The sequence below is a fragment of the Mobula birostris genome, chromosome 2 (assembly GCF_030028105.1).
Source record: "Mobula birostris isolate sMobBir1 chromosome 2, sMobBir1.hap1, whole genome shotgun sequence".
NCBI classification, from domain to species: Eukaryota; Metazoa; Chordata; class Chondrichthyes; order Myliobatiformes; family Myliobatidae; genus Mobula; species Mobula birostris.
Window position 1 is genome coordinate 212,077,409 of NC_092371.1, and position 15,673 is coordinate 212,093,081.

The 15,673-nt window shown below is 42.0% G+C and overlaps 1 protein-coding gene across 3 annotated transcripts in view; it reads left to right on the forward strand.

The window, feature by feature from the left end:
• Positions 1–592: 592 nt before the first annotated feature.
• Positions 593–15,673, forward strand: part of znf512 (zinc finger protein 512) — a 52,764-nt gene continuing 37,683 nt past the window's right edge. For all 3 annotated transcript variants that reach the window (XM_072251406.1, XM_072251408.1, XM_072251407.1), the window contains exons 1-2: positions 593–678; positions 9,914–10,007. In XM_072251406.1, coding sequence (XP_072107507.1) covers positions 9,923–10,007 — 85 coding nt within the window. In that variant the 5' untranslated portion in view covers positions 593–678; positions 9,914–9,922. The remainder of the gene's footprint in view (positions 679–9,913; positions 10,008–15,673) is intronic.

The window sequence follows — 15,673 nt, forward strand, 5'->3', positions numbered from 1 at the left end:
ACACTTCAGAAGATTAAGCCTCAACCTTTCCTCCCAGCCGCTCCCCATTCTCAGAATCAATCTGGTGAACCTTTTCTACATTTCCTCTAAGGAAAGTAGATACATTCATCCACCAGTGCGCTAGATGTGCTCTGTCTTCGGTATACCGATCAACTGAACTTCCAAAGCCTTTAGTACTAAAAGAATTCAAAAAAAAATCATTCTCATACAGCATGGGAGATAAAAGTTTTGTACAGTTATGATAAGACTTTATTACTCTTACAATATTGGCTAGCTTTTATGCTATATGTTGTTAAACTTTACATGCCTTCACAATTTCTTGTACAAAAAAGGATTGTTTTCCTCCCAATGTCCACATTTAATAGTTTTACAATTTTGACAAATACTTCGCTTTTCTATTCCGTTTGCATCAGTGAATAATCTCGTATTTCCTCACATTTCATCTCATTCATTTACCTTCCTCACTCAACTCGCCTGCTTTTCTAGTTCTAAACTCCGGGGTTTTCTTTCATTCTCCCTCCCACTCTAATCGCAGGGCTGCACTCCCCCGTTTTCCAGCTCGTACGCTCCTTGTTATTGCAAACACACTTTCGGGGTCGGGCGGAAGTGTCGTGCGGAGCCACTCCTTACTCCTGGTGCGGCGACGTCAGTGTGAACCGAGCGTTTGCGATTTGAAAGGTACTGTGGTTGCAGCATTCATCCCATTATTTAATTTTAATTACGCTTTCAAACATTGCAATGGGAACTAAAGGCCTCTCAGGCTTTCTCCGTTAGAACCCGCTGCCCGTGCACAGGGCGCAAGAAAGCGAATCCATGAATCGCCGCTTGTGCTTAGCTTTTGGATATTGTGGAGGAGGCGGGTTCCTTGTTCACGCCATTTTTTATTGAAAGGACTTTTAAGAAAATAAATATGTGATTTGAAGCAATATTATTTGTACCATATGGGATCTTTGTGAGATGAGAGCTGGGAATGGAAAAGACACACGCTCCCGTCTTTTTTTGAGGGAAAAAATTCTGCTTTTCAACCTTGAAAATAGATTTTTTTAAATTACCTCTTGGACTGAGAAGATCAGTGGTTCTTTTTGATTGAAAGCTGCTTCCCCCTCCATAACCTGCATTGTGTCCATGTAAGGGTGCTCGTGCAGGAGCTGGGCAGACCTGTTTGTCGTTATTCACCGCGTCTGATCAAATTTGTGCATCTCCTATTGTTGGGGGTGTGGGGGGAGGAGGACAAGCAAAATTCCTAACGGGACTCTTATGAGATGGTCGTTATTGAAGTTTGTCTTCCAAAATTGGGATATTTAAAAGTTTAAAAGCTTCAGTATTAATATTGCAGTGAATAGCCTGTCAGTGCCCAATTCTGTAGGCCAGATGTGCTGATACTGCTTTTAAAGTGGCTGTTATCTGTATACTCTGAGGAGGAGGAGTATGGCTCTTTTTGTGTTTCTAAATAGGGATTGCTGCATACGGTTGAGAAGAACAAGCCGATTCCTCTGCGGTAAATTTACAACAGATTGTTTTGCATCAAGGTGTTTTATTTCAGGAAATGTTACCAGATCTTATGATTTCTTTTGCCATCTAGACTTGTTGATGATTTCTCTTTTACTGTCTGCATTTTTTGAGCTCACAAAGTACAATTGTCATTCTTTAGCTCTGCAACCAACGACTTGTTGCCGAAGTTTTTTTTCTGATGAACGTTAGCCTTCATTGGAAAGAGTAATGCAGCTAGTAGAGCTGTTGCTTCATGGCTTCAGAGACATAGGTTCACTCCTTATCATGGGTACTGCCTGTGTGGAGTTTACCAATTCTCTCTGTCATTGCTTGTGTTTCCTGAGGGTACTCCTGCTTCCCCTCACATTCCAAAAACCTGGGGTTGGTGGTAACTGTTGAGAATATAAGAGTTTGCATAAATAGTTGATGGTCAGCATGGATTCAGTGGGCAGATGAGCCTGCTTCCATGTTTGTTTATTTATTGAGATACAGTGCTGTTCTGAAGAAATTGAAATGCAAAAATAAGATGGGAGTATGTTTTGTTTGCATGTAGTATTAACGTGAATAGCGGTGTGAAGGAATAAAAGGGTTTTATAGCCTGCAAGTTCTTCATAATTTATAGTTCATGATCTGAATCCACTGTCAATTCATAGAAAGGAAATGACTTATCTGGTAGTAGAAGAGTGACTTGGGGAAAGCAAATTGTGTGCACCCAAGAAGTTGTTGTTCGTCCATCGCGTCGATGAAGACTGTGACACCATTGGTGTCGAGACTAGCGCGTGATTTGGATTTAAGTGAGGGAGAGCTGCGCAGCGTCGGCCTCACTCTCTCTTCCCAATTCCCATCTGGATCCAGTGGCAAGACAAGTCGAGACGGCTGGAGATGGGACTAGGTGCAGTGGATGACCAAGACATCTTCTGTATATTATCGTGTTCTACACGTTCCACGACGCTTGCAGAGATCGCCTTCTTGACTGTTGGACCTTCCATTGGTCTTGTCCACTCAATCCGAAGGAGTCTTCGTATGATGGGATAGACAACTCCCTATCTCGCCGAGGGTTTGAGACCCGTCGGCTACCCTCACCTGGTTTAGCCGGCTTATCAAAGCCGTTGCCCGGGGTGTGACCGCTGTCGCATGCAAACAGCCACAGGGAGCTACAGGTGAGAGCTGAGTGCCAGGTGGGGACCAAAGATGGACTAACTGCCTTAAAAGGATGTGACATGTTCCCCCTGACACTCCATACACCCCACCCAAGAAGTAGAGGTGTCATGTCAGCAGGGTGATACCAATGACTTCTAGGAGGGAAAATAGTTGAAAATATGCATAGCAATCAACAGAAACTAAGTCTGTTGATGATTAGTTTTAGAATAAAAAATATAAAAAGCTATGAGCAAAAGATCAATATTTAAGATCAGTGTTATTTTTCTCATGTACCCCAGAACATCAAGCATACAGTGAAATGTGTTGTTTGTGCTGAGAATATGCAGGGCAGCCCATAAATGTCACCATGCTCTGGCACAAACAAAACATAGCATGCCCACAGCTCACTAACCCTGACCTGTACACCTTTAGATTGTGGAAAGAAACAAGGGCACCCAGAGGAAACCCACACAGTCACAGAGAGAACATACAAACTCCTTACATATAGCATTGGGAATTGAAACCCTATCTTACAGCTGGTGCTGTAAAGCATTACTCTAACTGCTACGCTGCATAGGCCTTAAAAAAAAGGTGAATACTTCAAAGTGCTGATCTTTAAAGCAGTCAAAACTACATAAAGAATGAATTATATATTCTCAATGGGAATAGTTGTCAAACAAAATATAAATAAAACCACTTGAAAAGAGAATGACCAAGCTTTTGGTCTTTTGCCCCAAAGTAATACCTTTTTTAGGGCTTTGGATCTGGAGGCATCACTATCAGTGATAGAACATTAAGTTTGTTGTTGGTTGATTGGCTAGCCACAAGGTGTAATTTCACAGCGCCAGAAGGGGTGTAAAAGATGTAGAAGAATCAGAAAGCAAGGAACAATTTTTAAATTGAGTTGCTTGATATGAAGTGACAAAAATCTGGGTGCTCAGGATGATGGGTGAATGGTGACTTTATGTGAGTTAAGACTGCAGTGTTTGTATCATCTCAGGTTTATAAATGGTGCAGTACAGGAGTACATCGATCAACTTAAATCTTGATGAAGTTTGCAGAACCAGATGAAGGTAGGCATGGATATGAGAGTGATGGAAATTGGTAACTTTAGTCATGTGTGGCCCTAAAGTCATTTGGAATCAAATGCCCCACATGTGTCAATGAGGATTTTTGACAAGCAGAATAGAGAAAATTTGATTTTTAAAAATTATTAGACTTTAGTCTTTCGAAGTTTTTTTATGAATGTGATATCAAAGCTGTTAAAATGCTTTATCACTTTGACACAAGGCAAAACTGAAATTCCATCTTTGCTTTCTGGAGGTGGCTCATCAAGACTGCTTTACTTGGAACCTACTATCCTACATGAGTGTGTGCTGGCTGTCCTTATCCGGCATAGGTGAGCAGAGGCAGGTAGGGACAACAGAAAAAAAAGGGTGGTTACAGCTGGTGGGCCTGGCCCAGGAAGGTACAAATCAGTGGCTTTGCTTTTCCAAATACATGGTTTCTCCTTCCTTTCCCTCCCCTCATCGCCGCTCTTGAGAGATTGAGCAGGTTAGGACTGTTTTCATTGGAGCATCAGGGAATGCGGGTGATACTATTGAGGTGTATAAAATCATGAGGGCATAGATAGGGTTGAATGCACATGGTCATTTACCCAGGGTTTGGGATTCAGGAAGGAGGAAGGGAAAAGGTTTAATTGGAGTCTGAGTAATTTTTTCACCTGGGACGGGGTCAGTATATGGAATGAGCTGCCAGAGAAAGTGGTTGCAGCAGGTACATTATCAAAATTTGAAAGGCACATGAACAGGAAAAGTTTTGAAGAATTAGTTTAGAGGAAGTGGGGGAGGATCTCATTGAAACCTACCGAATATTGAAATAACCAGTTAAGAGTAGAAGTACAGAGGATGTTTTGAATAGTGGGAGAGTCTAACCTAGGGCACAGCCTCAGAATAGAAGGATTTCCCTTTAGAACAGAGATGAGAAATTTCTTTCTTTAGCCAGAAGGTGGTGAGTCTGTGAAATTCATTACCACAGTGACAGTGTAGTCCAATCAGAGGGTATATTTACATGAGCCAAATGGCCTAATTTTGCTCCAATGTTTATGGTCTTTATGGTCAACGCAGGTTAAGGGATGTGTGTCATCAGCATATGGAAATTGAAGGTGTTTGCAAGTGATCTTTCCCAAAGGGCAGAATCTAGATGAGAATTTATCCAAAAATAAATTTTCAGGAAACAGATGTACCATTTGGAGTATGGGAAGGGAAGTCTTTGCAAGTGATCAAATACTTGTGTCTAAATGGGGTCAGAATTAATTCTAGTGTGGTTCCCTGCTGGAATAGAGTAGAAAGTGTTTAGTGAAGGGAGATACAGTTTTCACCAATGTTGAAGGCTGCAGATGGACCAAGATGAAGGATTAATCATTTTTGTTACAGTCATCTTTGCCTGTCAGAGCCAGTTTGGTATTGTAGCAGAATGGGAACACTGATGAATAATTCCGAAGAGTTGCAGAAAAATAGGTACCAGTGTAAGAGGGCATGGTGTTGCAGTCAAAAAAACAGTAGTACAGACAAAGAAACATGCAGAAAAAGTATGAGTAAGCAGTGCTGGAATTGAAATAATACTCAAAGTAAATGGAAACAATGTTACATAGAGTTTCAAGGGAAAACCAAATAGAGAACTAATCAAAAGTAGAACCTGAGGGCAGAATTGTTCTAAAAACTGGAGCTCAGTGGGAAGCAAATTAAGAAACCGTGCGGTGAAGATAATGAGTGAACGAAGAGAGCAAATAATCTACTTTGAGTGTGCAATTTTTTTTATATCAAAAATCAGTTCATACAGAGGAAATTAAGGGAACTAGACAAAATTACAATGTCTACCATTAATGATTTGTTTTAGCAGTAAAAAGTGAATGTTCTAATTTCAAAAGTACTTTGAAAGCAGTATCAGCACATGTTCTGTTTATTAATGCTGTGCCTCTCTTAACACTTCATGTGTGTTCTTTATTTTCAGTAATTGAATTTTTAAAATACTGTGGAGACACATGCTAGTATTGTTACTGTTGAACAACTGAGGAATTGCCAAAAGACCTGGTTTAAATTTTAAAAAAGTGATATAGTTTAGTATCTTTCCAGCTCTATCCTCAATCCTTTTTATTAAGTTTGTTTCTCATAAAATATACATCTCTTTAGAACAGAGATGAAGAGGATTTTTTTTAACCAGAGGGCAGTGAATCTGAGGAATTCATTGCCACAGGCAGCTGTGGAGGCCTAGTTATTGGGTATATTTAAAGCAGAGGTTGGTAAGTTCTTGATTAGTAAAGATGTCAAGGATTCCAGGGAGAAAGCAGGAGAACAGGATTGAGAAGGTTAATAAATCAGCCATGATGGAATAGAGGAGCAGATTTGATGGGCTGAATGGCCTAATTCTGCTCATATGTCTTATAATATTAGTCAAAACCTTTTGGCTCTGTCATAAACATCAAAGGTGTGAACTGAAGTCTTGAAGGGGCAGGGGGGTTATGGCGAAGCATGTACGGGCCAACTCAAGGCCGTGGGGTCCGGGCCCAAGGGCGGGGGTTTGGCCGTAGCTGGAGCGGACATGGAGATGATTCCATGCGGCAGAACCAAGATGAGCAGAGTCGAGGCAGCAGGGCCCGAGAATGAGGGAAGAACTGAGTTTTGATTGATTTAAGCATCGGGCTGAATTGGAAAGGTTGGGCCGAATCGAGGTGACAAGGGCCCAGGCCTGAGAGCATATCGAAGTAGTTGGGCCTGGGTCTGAGAGTGAGGAACAACCTGAGATTTGGACAATTTAAGTGCTGAGCCAGGTTAAAAAGGTCAGGGTGTTGGGGGCAGAGACTAAGGATGGGCCAGTTCAAGTCGCTGCTTTGCGAAGTTTACTCGTCTTTGAGCTAAACTAAGACTACAGTGATGACTGACCTCCTGGTTGTGGACACACTTTCATAAACCGCAGTTGATTGCTTGCTTTTATTCTTTGCACAATTTGTTTTTTTCCTGCACATTGGATGTTTTTCTAATGGGTTCCATTGGGTTCCTTTGTTTTGTGGCTGCCTGTAAGGAGACGAATCTCAAGGCTGTATGCAGTGTGCGTACTTTGATAATAGATAAGACTTTGAAAATGCTCTTGTTATGCAATAGAGCTATTGTAATAATTTATAAGTGGTTCTTTCCAAGCATTACTGCACTATTTATTTTAATAACATATCAAAATTTAGTCTCCAAAGCAATGCATTTGGTTTGGTGATTGTCTTCCCTCTTTCTGCCAGATTCCCATTGCCTAAATATGTGCATTTCTCTGGAGAGTACATGTTGATTGGCCTCAGTGAAGTAGCTTTTATTCATAAGAATCTAAACAATGAACCTTTTATATTAGGAGAGAGATGTGGGACATCTCTCAACAGTTTGAGGAGATCTGGTATGCCACAGAAGTTACTCGCAAATTTCTACAGGTGTACCATGGAGAGCATTCTAACTGACTGCATTATTGTCTGGTATGGGAGACCACTGAAAAGGATTGAAAGAAGCTGCAGAGGATTGTAAGCTTAATCAGCTCCATCATGGGCACTACTAGCTTCTCCAGCATCCAGGAAATTTTCAAGGAGTGATGCCTCTAAAAGGCGGCATCCATCATAAAGAACCCTCATCACCCAGGTCATGCCTTGTTATTGCTACCATCAGGAAGGTGGTACAAAAACTTGAAGGCACGCATACAGTGATTCAGCAACAGCTTCTTCCCTTCTGCCATCCCGTTTCTGAATGGACATTGAACCCATAAACATTACCTCACTACTTTTTTATTTCTATTTTTGCACTAATTTAACTACACACACTTTGTACTGCTGCCGAAATTTCACGACATATCCCGGTGATATTAAACCTGATTCTGATTCTGACGTCAGTTCCAACTTTGTTCCTTTGTTCACTTGGCATCCACCATTGATGAACTTTATTTTAGGATTGGGAGTAAAAGCTGGCCAGTGCCAACAACACATATTTAAAAAAAAGAATAAAGGAAATGTATTGTGATCTATGACCTGCATAATTTGGCTACTCGGCAACAATGGGTAATAATTTTGGATTTCTGTATCCCTTGTAATTGCTACTGTTGCAGGAAGGAACTATGACCTTTTCTTTGGTTTTTTGGGTAAAGAAAACAGGAAGATGAATTCTGGTGGTTTTGCTTTTATTTGTGCATGTGTGATATTTGTTCTTTGATCATTTGCTAAAACTGTCATGTCTATAAAATATCATTTGATGTCTTGAAGTTCTTGTAAACTGTAATGCTGATTAACATGTATTAGTCGTGTTTGATTGTGGGCACTGGATTACAATGTGTATTGTCTTGTGGACCTAGCACTGAGTTCTGTTTTTTAAAAAAAACTTACTTTCAGTGCTTTTTATTAATTTAACTTGTTGTGATACTCTCATGTAGAAATCAGGAGGAATGTAGGTATGTATGATCCCTGGGCGAAGTGCTGTAAGGTATGTTAGCTGGAGTACGGTGGATTCTGGTTAATTGGGGCAGCCTCTTATTTGGAACGACTCTTAAAGAACAAAAACTAATGGAGAAAATAGCCAGGATTTCCTTCATTTATGTGGGACACTATGCCACAGGAGACTGTTGCCAAACAGTGTTAGTTTAAACAGTTGCGTGCACTTGCGTGGCCATTAGACACTACACTGTGCTTCGAGCAAAGAGTTTTTAAATAGCATTAGGTGCGTGTGTTTGTGTTCAAAAAGCAATGATTTTTGTCACTGATAATTAGCAAGAAATAAGATTTCAGACAATTCAGAATTGTTTTGCTCCCTGTCGCTTCAAGCATTCAGGTTTAGAGATGCGAGGAATGGCCAGGAATGAAAATGAAATGATTTCACTACTTTAGCAAGTTAGGAACTACAAAGAATGTGAAGGTGTCAACATTCATCTTGAATGTTACAACGGAAATGAAGATTTGGAGGATGTAATTTTTGAAAGCATTGTATGAAAGCAGTTCATTATTTGCACTAGGTGCTTGCACTGATTTTGTTCATTTACAGTCAATCATAAAAATACAGAATGTACACTGTATGAATTCCTCCATCGATAACTATTAAGAAACAATACATAGTTTTATAGTACTTGTTTTGAGACAAGTTTCCATGAAACTTCAGCTAATTTGGGCAGCTCCTTAATTGGGCCAAAATGTACTGTTCCTGATGTGTCCCAATTAACTGGAATCCACTGTACTTAATTTCACTGAAAGCCACAAGTACAGTACTTGTCAGGTAAGGTTTGAATTGGAAACATGAGAAAATCTGCAGATGCTGGAAATCCAAAGTAACACACACAAATGCTGGAGGAACTCAGCAGGTCAGGCAGCATCTATGGAAAAGAGTAAACTGTTGACGTTACAGGCCGAGACCCTGGAATGGAAAGCAGAAGTCCTGACCTGCTGAGTTCCTCCAGCATTTTTAGTGTGTGTTGCGAAGGTTAGAAGCTGGCTCAGAAAAATCATTGAAATCTACACTGTTTGTCAACTGTAAGCTGAAGCAAAATAGTGGAAACGCCATCATGAATAAAAAGCACATGATGTACTAGGGCAGAAGAAAATTGCCAAAGGAGTGGAATAATGTTGTTAGAGAAAGGGCATAATGCATTAATCATTGATAACATCTGCTTGTAAATCTATCTTTTGTGCCATGCAGAAGTTATTTTTGTTTTCTTTTTATTAATCATTTCTTTGAAGAATGAAAATTTTGATTCTCTAGTCTTCCTTGATTTAATGCTTAATTTTACTTTTGGTATTTAGGTGATCTGATTATAATGGCTTCAATTATAACAGCAGTGTTTTATTTCATACCCTAATAACCCTAGAGGGGAAAAAATCCTTCAGATATTCCAATGCTGTTTCGAGAACTGGTCCTACAATAAAACATAACAGCAGAATTAGGACATTTGGCCCATTGCGTCAGCTCCTGCTTTGGATCATGGTTGATTTATTTTCCCTCTCAACCCTATTCTCCTTTCTCCCTGTAACCTTTGATGCTGTTAATAATGACAACTTGTAGACCTCCACTGTAGATATATCCAGTGTCTTGCCTCAACAGCCGCCTGTAGCCATCAATCCCTTATAAAAGAGTTTCAGATCATAATATCATTTTTTTGTTCTAGCAATTCCTTGCATAACCATGAACACCTGTTAATTCATCCATTAATATTCCTTGAACCTGAAAATGTAGCCATTTGCATTATATTCTTATTGTTTGTGGTTCCTTTTCAGCTTCTTGTGATGGCACAAAAGAACAAGATAAGCTCTGCTGTAGAGATTTCAAGCAAGAAGTTGTTGAAATCAAAACACAAGACAAAAACACAAGGTAAATTGCAAATGTGATCTTCATAGATGTGGCTTTATTAGTGACTGGGTTTTAAACTCTGTTACTCACTTCAAAGAAAATTATTTGAGTTGATTTGAATCTAGCAATAAAGCTGCATTTTAGAAATGAAGTACAGTACAATGAGTTGATACTACTGTGTTGTATGTTTAACTGTTCATACTGTTCAACTAAGAACAAATCTGGTCTTGAAAACTAAAAACAAATTTAAATTGTAGTGTCCTTTGAGACTTTTTGGCTTATTTGGTATATATAACAAAGACGTAAGACACAAGAGGTTCTGCAGGTGCTAGAAATCTAGAGCAATGCACACAAAATGGTGGAGGAACTCAGGAGGTCAGGCAACACCTTTGGAGGGAAATGAACAGTTGACATTTTGGGCCGAGACCCTTCATCAGTATTGCACTTACAGTTATACATAAAGATGCAATTATAGTTTTGAAATAAGTAAGCTATTATCAAACAAATTACTTTGCAAGTTTGCCCCAGTTGCAGACTCCACCGTATAATGTTGACTTGGGGAGTTATAGATTTTAATGCTCCATATTGTAAGGATACATCTCAGCCACGAGAAACCAAAACGTGTGATTTACTGAGCTTGACAGGGTTAATGGGGTTATAATTAACTGAACTGTTAAAAGAAACATCTTTTCAAAGTGTGATCTGACACACATACTTGTTGTCACTAGATATAACTACTACCTCTCCAGCCTGTGGAGGTTGCAGAACCTAATATAAAACTCCCACAAGACAGTGCCCCACCTCTGATCAGACACAAATCATTAATTGTTGCTCACTGGGTTTTCTAGATATTTAAGCGAGGATATTCCAGTGCGTGAGTGGGCCAGTGAAGGAATGGAGCTGTGAGGCTTCGACGAGAAGAGGCGGAGGACGAGCTTGTTCCCAGTTAGTTTTTACAATGTCTCCTGAGATGGTGATGTGCCTCTCATGTGAGATGTGGCAGTCTTGGGGGAACTCCCCTCTCCCGCAGAGTCACATCTGCCAGAAGTGCATGCAGCTGGGCAATCTGGAAGACCGTGTAAGGAATCTGGAGCAGCAGCTGGATGACCTTCGACTCATAAGGGAGAATGAGGCAGTCATAGATGAGAGCTACCGGAGGTAGTCACACCTAGGCTGTCGGAAGCGGGTCATTGGGTGACAGTCAGAGGGGGGAAAGCGAAAGTGAGCAGACAGGTAGTGCAGAGCACCCCTGTAGCCATTCCCCTGAATAATAAGTTTACCGTCCTGGATACTGTTGGCGGGGACGACCGACCAGGTGTGAGCCACGGTGGCAGGGCCTCCGGCACTGAGTCTGACCCTGTGGTGCAGAAGGGTGGGACGGAGAAGAGGAGAGCTGTCGTCATTGGAGACTCTATAGTCAGGGGAGCAGACAGGAGATTTTGTGGACGTGAGAAGGACACCCGCATGGTTTGTTGCCTCCCGGGTGCCAGGGTCCGGGATGTCTCTGACCGGGTGCACGACATCCTGGTACGAGAGGGAAAGCAACCAGAAGTCGTGATACATGTTGGGACCAACGACATAGGCAGGAAGAGGGATGAGGTCCTGAAGTGTGAGTTTCGGGAACTAGGCAGAAGGCTGAAGAATAGGACCTCAAGGGTGGCGTTCTCAGGATTGCTGCCAGTGCTACGTGACAGTGATGGTAAAAATTGGAGGAGATGGCAGTTGAATGCGTGGCTGAGGAGTTGGTGCAGGGAGCAGGGTTTTAGATTTTTAGATCATTAGGATCTCTTCTGGGGAAGGTGGGACCTGTACAGATTGGATGGGTTGCACCTGAACTCGAGGGGGAGCAATATCCTTGCAGGTAGGTTTGCTAGTGTGGTTCGGGAGGGTTTAAACTAATTTGCGAGGGGGATGGGACCCAGAGTGATAGAGCAGTGAAAGAAGTGCATGGAGTAAAGCCAGATCTAACATATAGAGAGGCTTTGAGGAAAGAGAAGCAGAATACACGGTGTAAAGACAGTAAGGTAGAAGGGCTGAAATGTGTGTACCTCAATGCAAGAAGCATTAGAAACAAAGGTGATGAACTGAGAGCTTGGATACATACATGGAATTATGATGTAGTGGCCATTACAGAGACTTGGTTGGCACCAGGGCAGGAATGGATTCTCAATATTCCTGGATTTCAGTGCTTTAAAAGGGATAGGGAGGGTGGAAAAAGGGGAGGAGGGATGGCATTACCGGTCAGGGATACTACTACAGCTACAGAAAGGGTGGGTAATGTAGCAGGATCCTCTTTTGAGTCAGTATGGGTGGAAGTCAGGAACAGGAAGGGAGCAGTTACTCTATTGGGGGTATTCTATAGGCCCCCTGGTAACAGAGATACAGAGGAGCAGATTGGGAGGCAGATTTTGGAAAGGTGCAAAAATAAGAGGGTTGTTATCATGGGTGACTTTAACTTCCCTAATATTGATTGGCACCTGATTAGCTCCAAGGGTTTAGATGGGGCAGAGTTTGTGAAGTGTGTCCAGGACGGATTCCTGTCACAGTATGTGGACAGGCTGACCAGGGGGAATGCCATACTAGATCTAGCACTAGGTAATGAACCGGGTCAGGTCACAGATCTCTCAGTGGGTGAGCATCTGGGGGACAGTGACCACCGCTCCCTGGCCTTTAGCATTATCATGGAAAAGGATAGAATCAGAGAGCACAGGAAAATTTTTAATTGGGGAAAGGCAAATTATGAGGCTATAAGGCTAGAACTTGCGGGTGTGAATTGGGATGATGTTTTTGCAGGGAAATGTACTATGGACATGTGGTCGATGTTTAGAGATCTCTTGCGGGATGTTAGGGATAAATTTGTCCCGGTGACGAAGATATGGTAGGGTGAGGGAACCATGGGTGACAAGTGAGGTGAAAAATCTAGTCAGGTGGAAGAAACCAGCATACATGAGGTTTAGGAAGCAAGGATCAGATGGATCTATTGAGGAATATAGGGAAGCAAGAAAGGAGCTTAAGAAGGGGCTGAGAAGAGCAAGAAGGGGGCATGAGAAGGCCTTGGCAAGTAGGGTAAAGGAAAACCCCAAGGCATTCTTCAATTATGTAAAGAAAAAAAGGATGACAGGAGTGAAGGTAGGACCAATTAGAGATAAAGGTGGGAAGATGTGCCTGGAGGCTGTGGAAGTGAGCGAGGTCTTCAATGAATACTTCTCTTCGGTATTCACCAATGAGAGGGAACTTGATGATGGTGAGGACAATATGAGTGAGGTTGATGTTCTGGAGCATGTTGATATTAAGGGAGAGGAGGTGTTGGGAGTTGTTAAAATACATTAGGACAGTTAAGTCCCCGGGGCCTGATGGAATATTCCCCAGCTGCTCCACGAGGCGAGAAAAGAGATTGCTGAGCCTCTGGCTAGGATCTTTATGTCCTCGTTGTCCATGGGAATGGTACCGGAGGATTGGAGGGAGGCGAATGTTATCCCCTTGTTCTAAAAAGGTAGTAGGGATAGTCCAGGTAATTATAGACCAGTGAGTCTCACGTCTGTGGTGGGAAAGCTGTTGGAAAAAATTCTTAGAGATAGGATCTATAGGCATTTAGAGAATCATGGTCCGATCAGGGACAGTCAGCATGGCTTTGTGAAGGGCAGATCGTGTCTAACAAGCCTGATAGACTTCTTTGAGGAGGTGACCAGGTATATAGATGAGGGTAGTGCAGTGGATGTGATCTATATGGATTTTAGTAAGGCATTTGACAAGGTTCCACACAGTAGGCTTATCCAGAAAGTTAGAAGGCATGGGATCCAGGGAAGTTTGGCCAGGTGGATTCAGAATTGGCTTGCCTGCAGAAGGCAGAGGGTGGTGGTGGAGGGAGTACATTCAGATTGGAGGATTGTGACTAGTGGTGTCCCACAAGGATCTGTTCTGGGACCTCTACTTTTCGTGATTTTTATTAACGACCTGGATGTGGGGGTAGAAGGGTGGATTGGCAAGTTTGCAGATGACACAAAGGTTGGTGGTGTTGTAGATAGTGTAGAGGATTGTCAAAGATTGCAGAGAGACATTGATGGGATGCAGAAGTGGGCTGATAAGTGGCAGATGGAGTTCAACCCAGAGAAGTGTGAGGTGGTACACTTTGGAAGGACAAACTGCAAGGTAGAGTACAAAGTAAATGGCAGGATACCTGGTAGTGTGGAGGAACAGAGGGATCTGGGGGTACATGTCCACAGATCCCTGAAAGTTGCCTCACAGGTGGATAGGATAGTTAAGAAAGCTTATGGGATGTTAGCTTTCATAAGTGGAGGGATAGAGTTTAAGAGTCGCGATGTAATGATGCAGCTGTATAAAACTCTGGTTAGGCCACACTTGGGAGTACTGTGTCCAGTTCTGGTCACCTCACTATAGGAAGGATGTAGAAGCATTGGAAGGGGTACAGAGGAGATTTACCAGGATGCTGCCTGGTTTAGAAAGTATGCATTATGATCAGAGATTAAGGGAGCTAGAGCTTTACTCTTTGGAGAGAAGGAGGATGAGAGGAGACATGATAGAGGTGTACAAGATAATAAGAGGAATAGATAGAGTGGATAGCCAGTGCCTCTTCCCCAGGGCACCACTGCTCAATACAAGGGGACATGGCTTTAAGGTAAGGGGTGGGAAGTTCAAGGGGGATATTAGAGGAAGGTTTTTTACTCAGAGAGTGGTTGGTGCGTGGATTGCACTGCCTGAGTCAGTGGTGAAGGCAGATACACTAGTGAAGTTTAAGAGACTACTAGAGAGGTATATGGAGGAATTTAAGGTGGAGGCTTATATGGGAGGCAGGGTTTGAGGGTCGGCACAACATTGTGTGCCGAAGGGCCTGTACTGTGCTGTACTATTCTATGTATGTTCTATGATTTTTTTTTAAGAATGTTGAACAAACACATGGCAGAATTTCTTTCCACGGAGGTCTTTTCTCAAGTCAGACAGAGCATGCTGGAAGTGGTTATGAATTTCATTATTAATGTCTGCCTATGTTGACAAAAGTGATCCATGTTTTCCAGCATCTTACAGCGTATTAATGCTGGGGGCAGTGTTGTGCAATGGAGGTAAAAGATCATTGCCTGTCTAGTGTAAGGCTGATCATCCTGTGCAAGAGTTGACTTGAGGGTTCAACGTCCGCATGTGATCATATACTATAAATTTATTGCAAACGTTGGGGTGGTCTTTCTTCTGGAGTGGAATTGACAAAGGGGTACAAGCTTAGAGGGAGGGGGCTGATGGGAAGGGTGGGGTATGTTGGAAGGAATAGGCAGTCAGCAAAACTATGAACATTGTGTGTCCATCTGTCTATGAGAGTGGAGAATGTGCAAGTTGAGTATATGTGGATGTTGCCCACAGTTGCATGTTGCACAGCCCTGGGACAAGGCCTGGTCTCCAATTGCCTTACACTTCCTTGCGATAATTTTAAGACCTTGCTCTAACAAGTGCATGTTGCAGTTGATGTGTAACAATCAACCTAGTTTATAAGAAATCATGGGCATTTTGCTAAAGGAATTGTGCATTCTTCAAGCTCAGCTCTATTTTGAACTCATTTACAATTGCATGAACTTCAATTGAATGTAACCCAGAGTATGAGCATGTGCCACTGTACAGAGTGCAATAAATAGTCATAGAACTTGTGTTTAAAAGTTAGACAATGTTGGACAGATATGAGG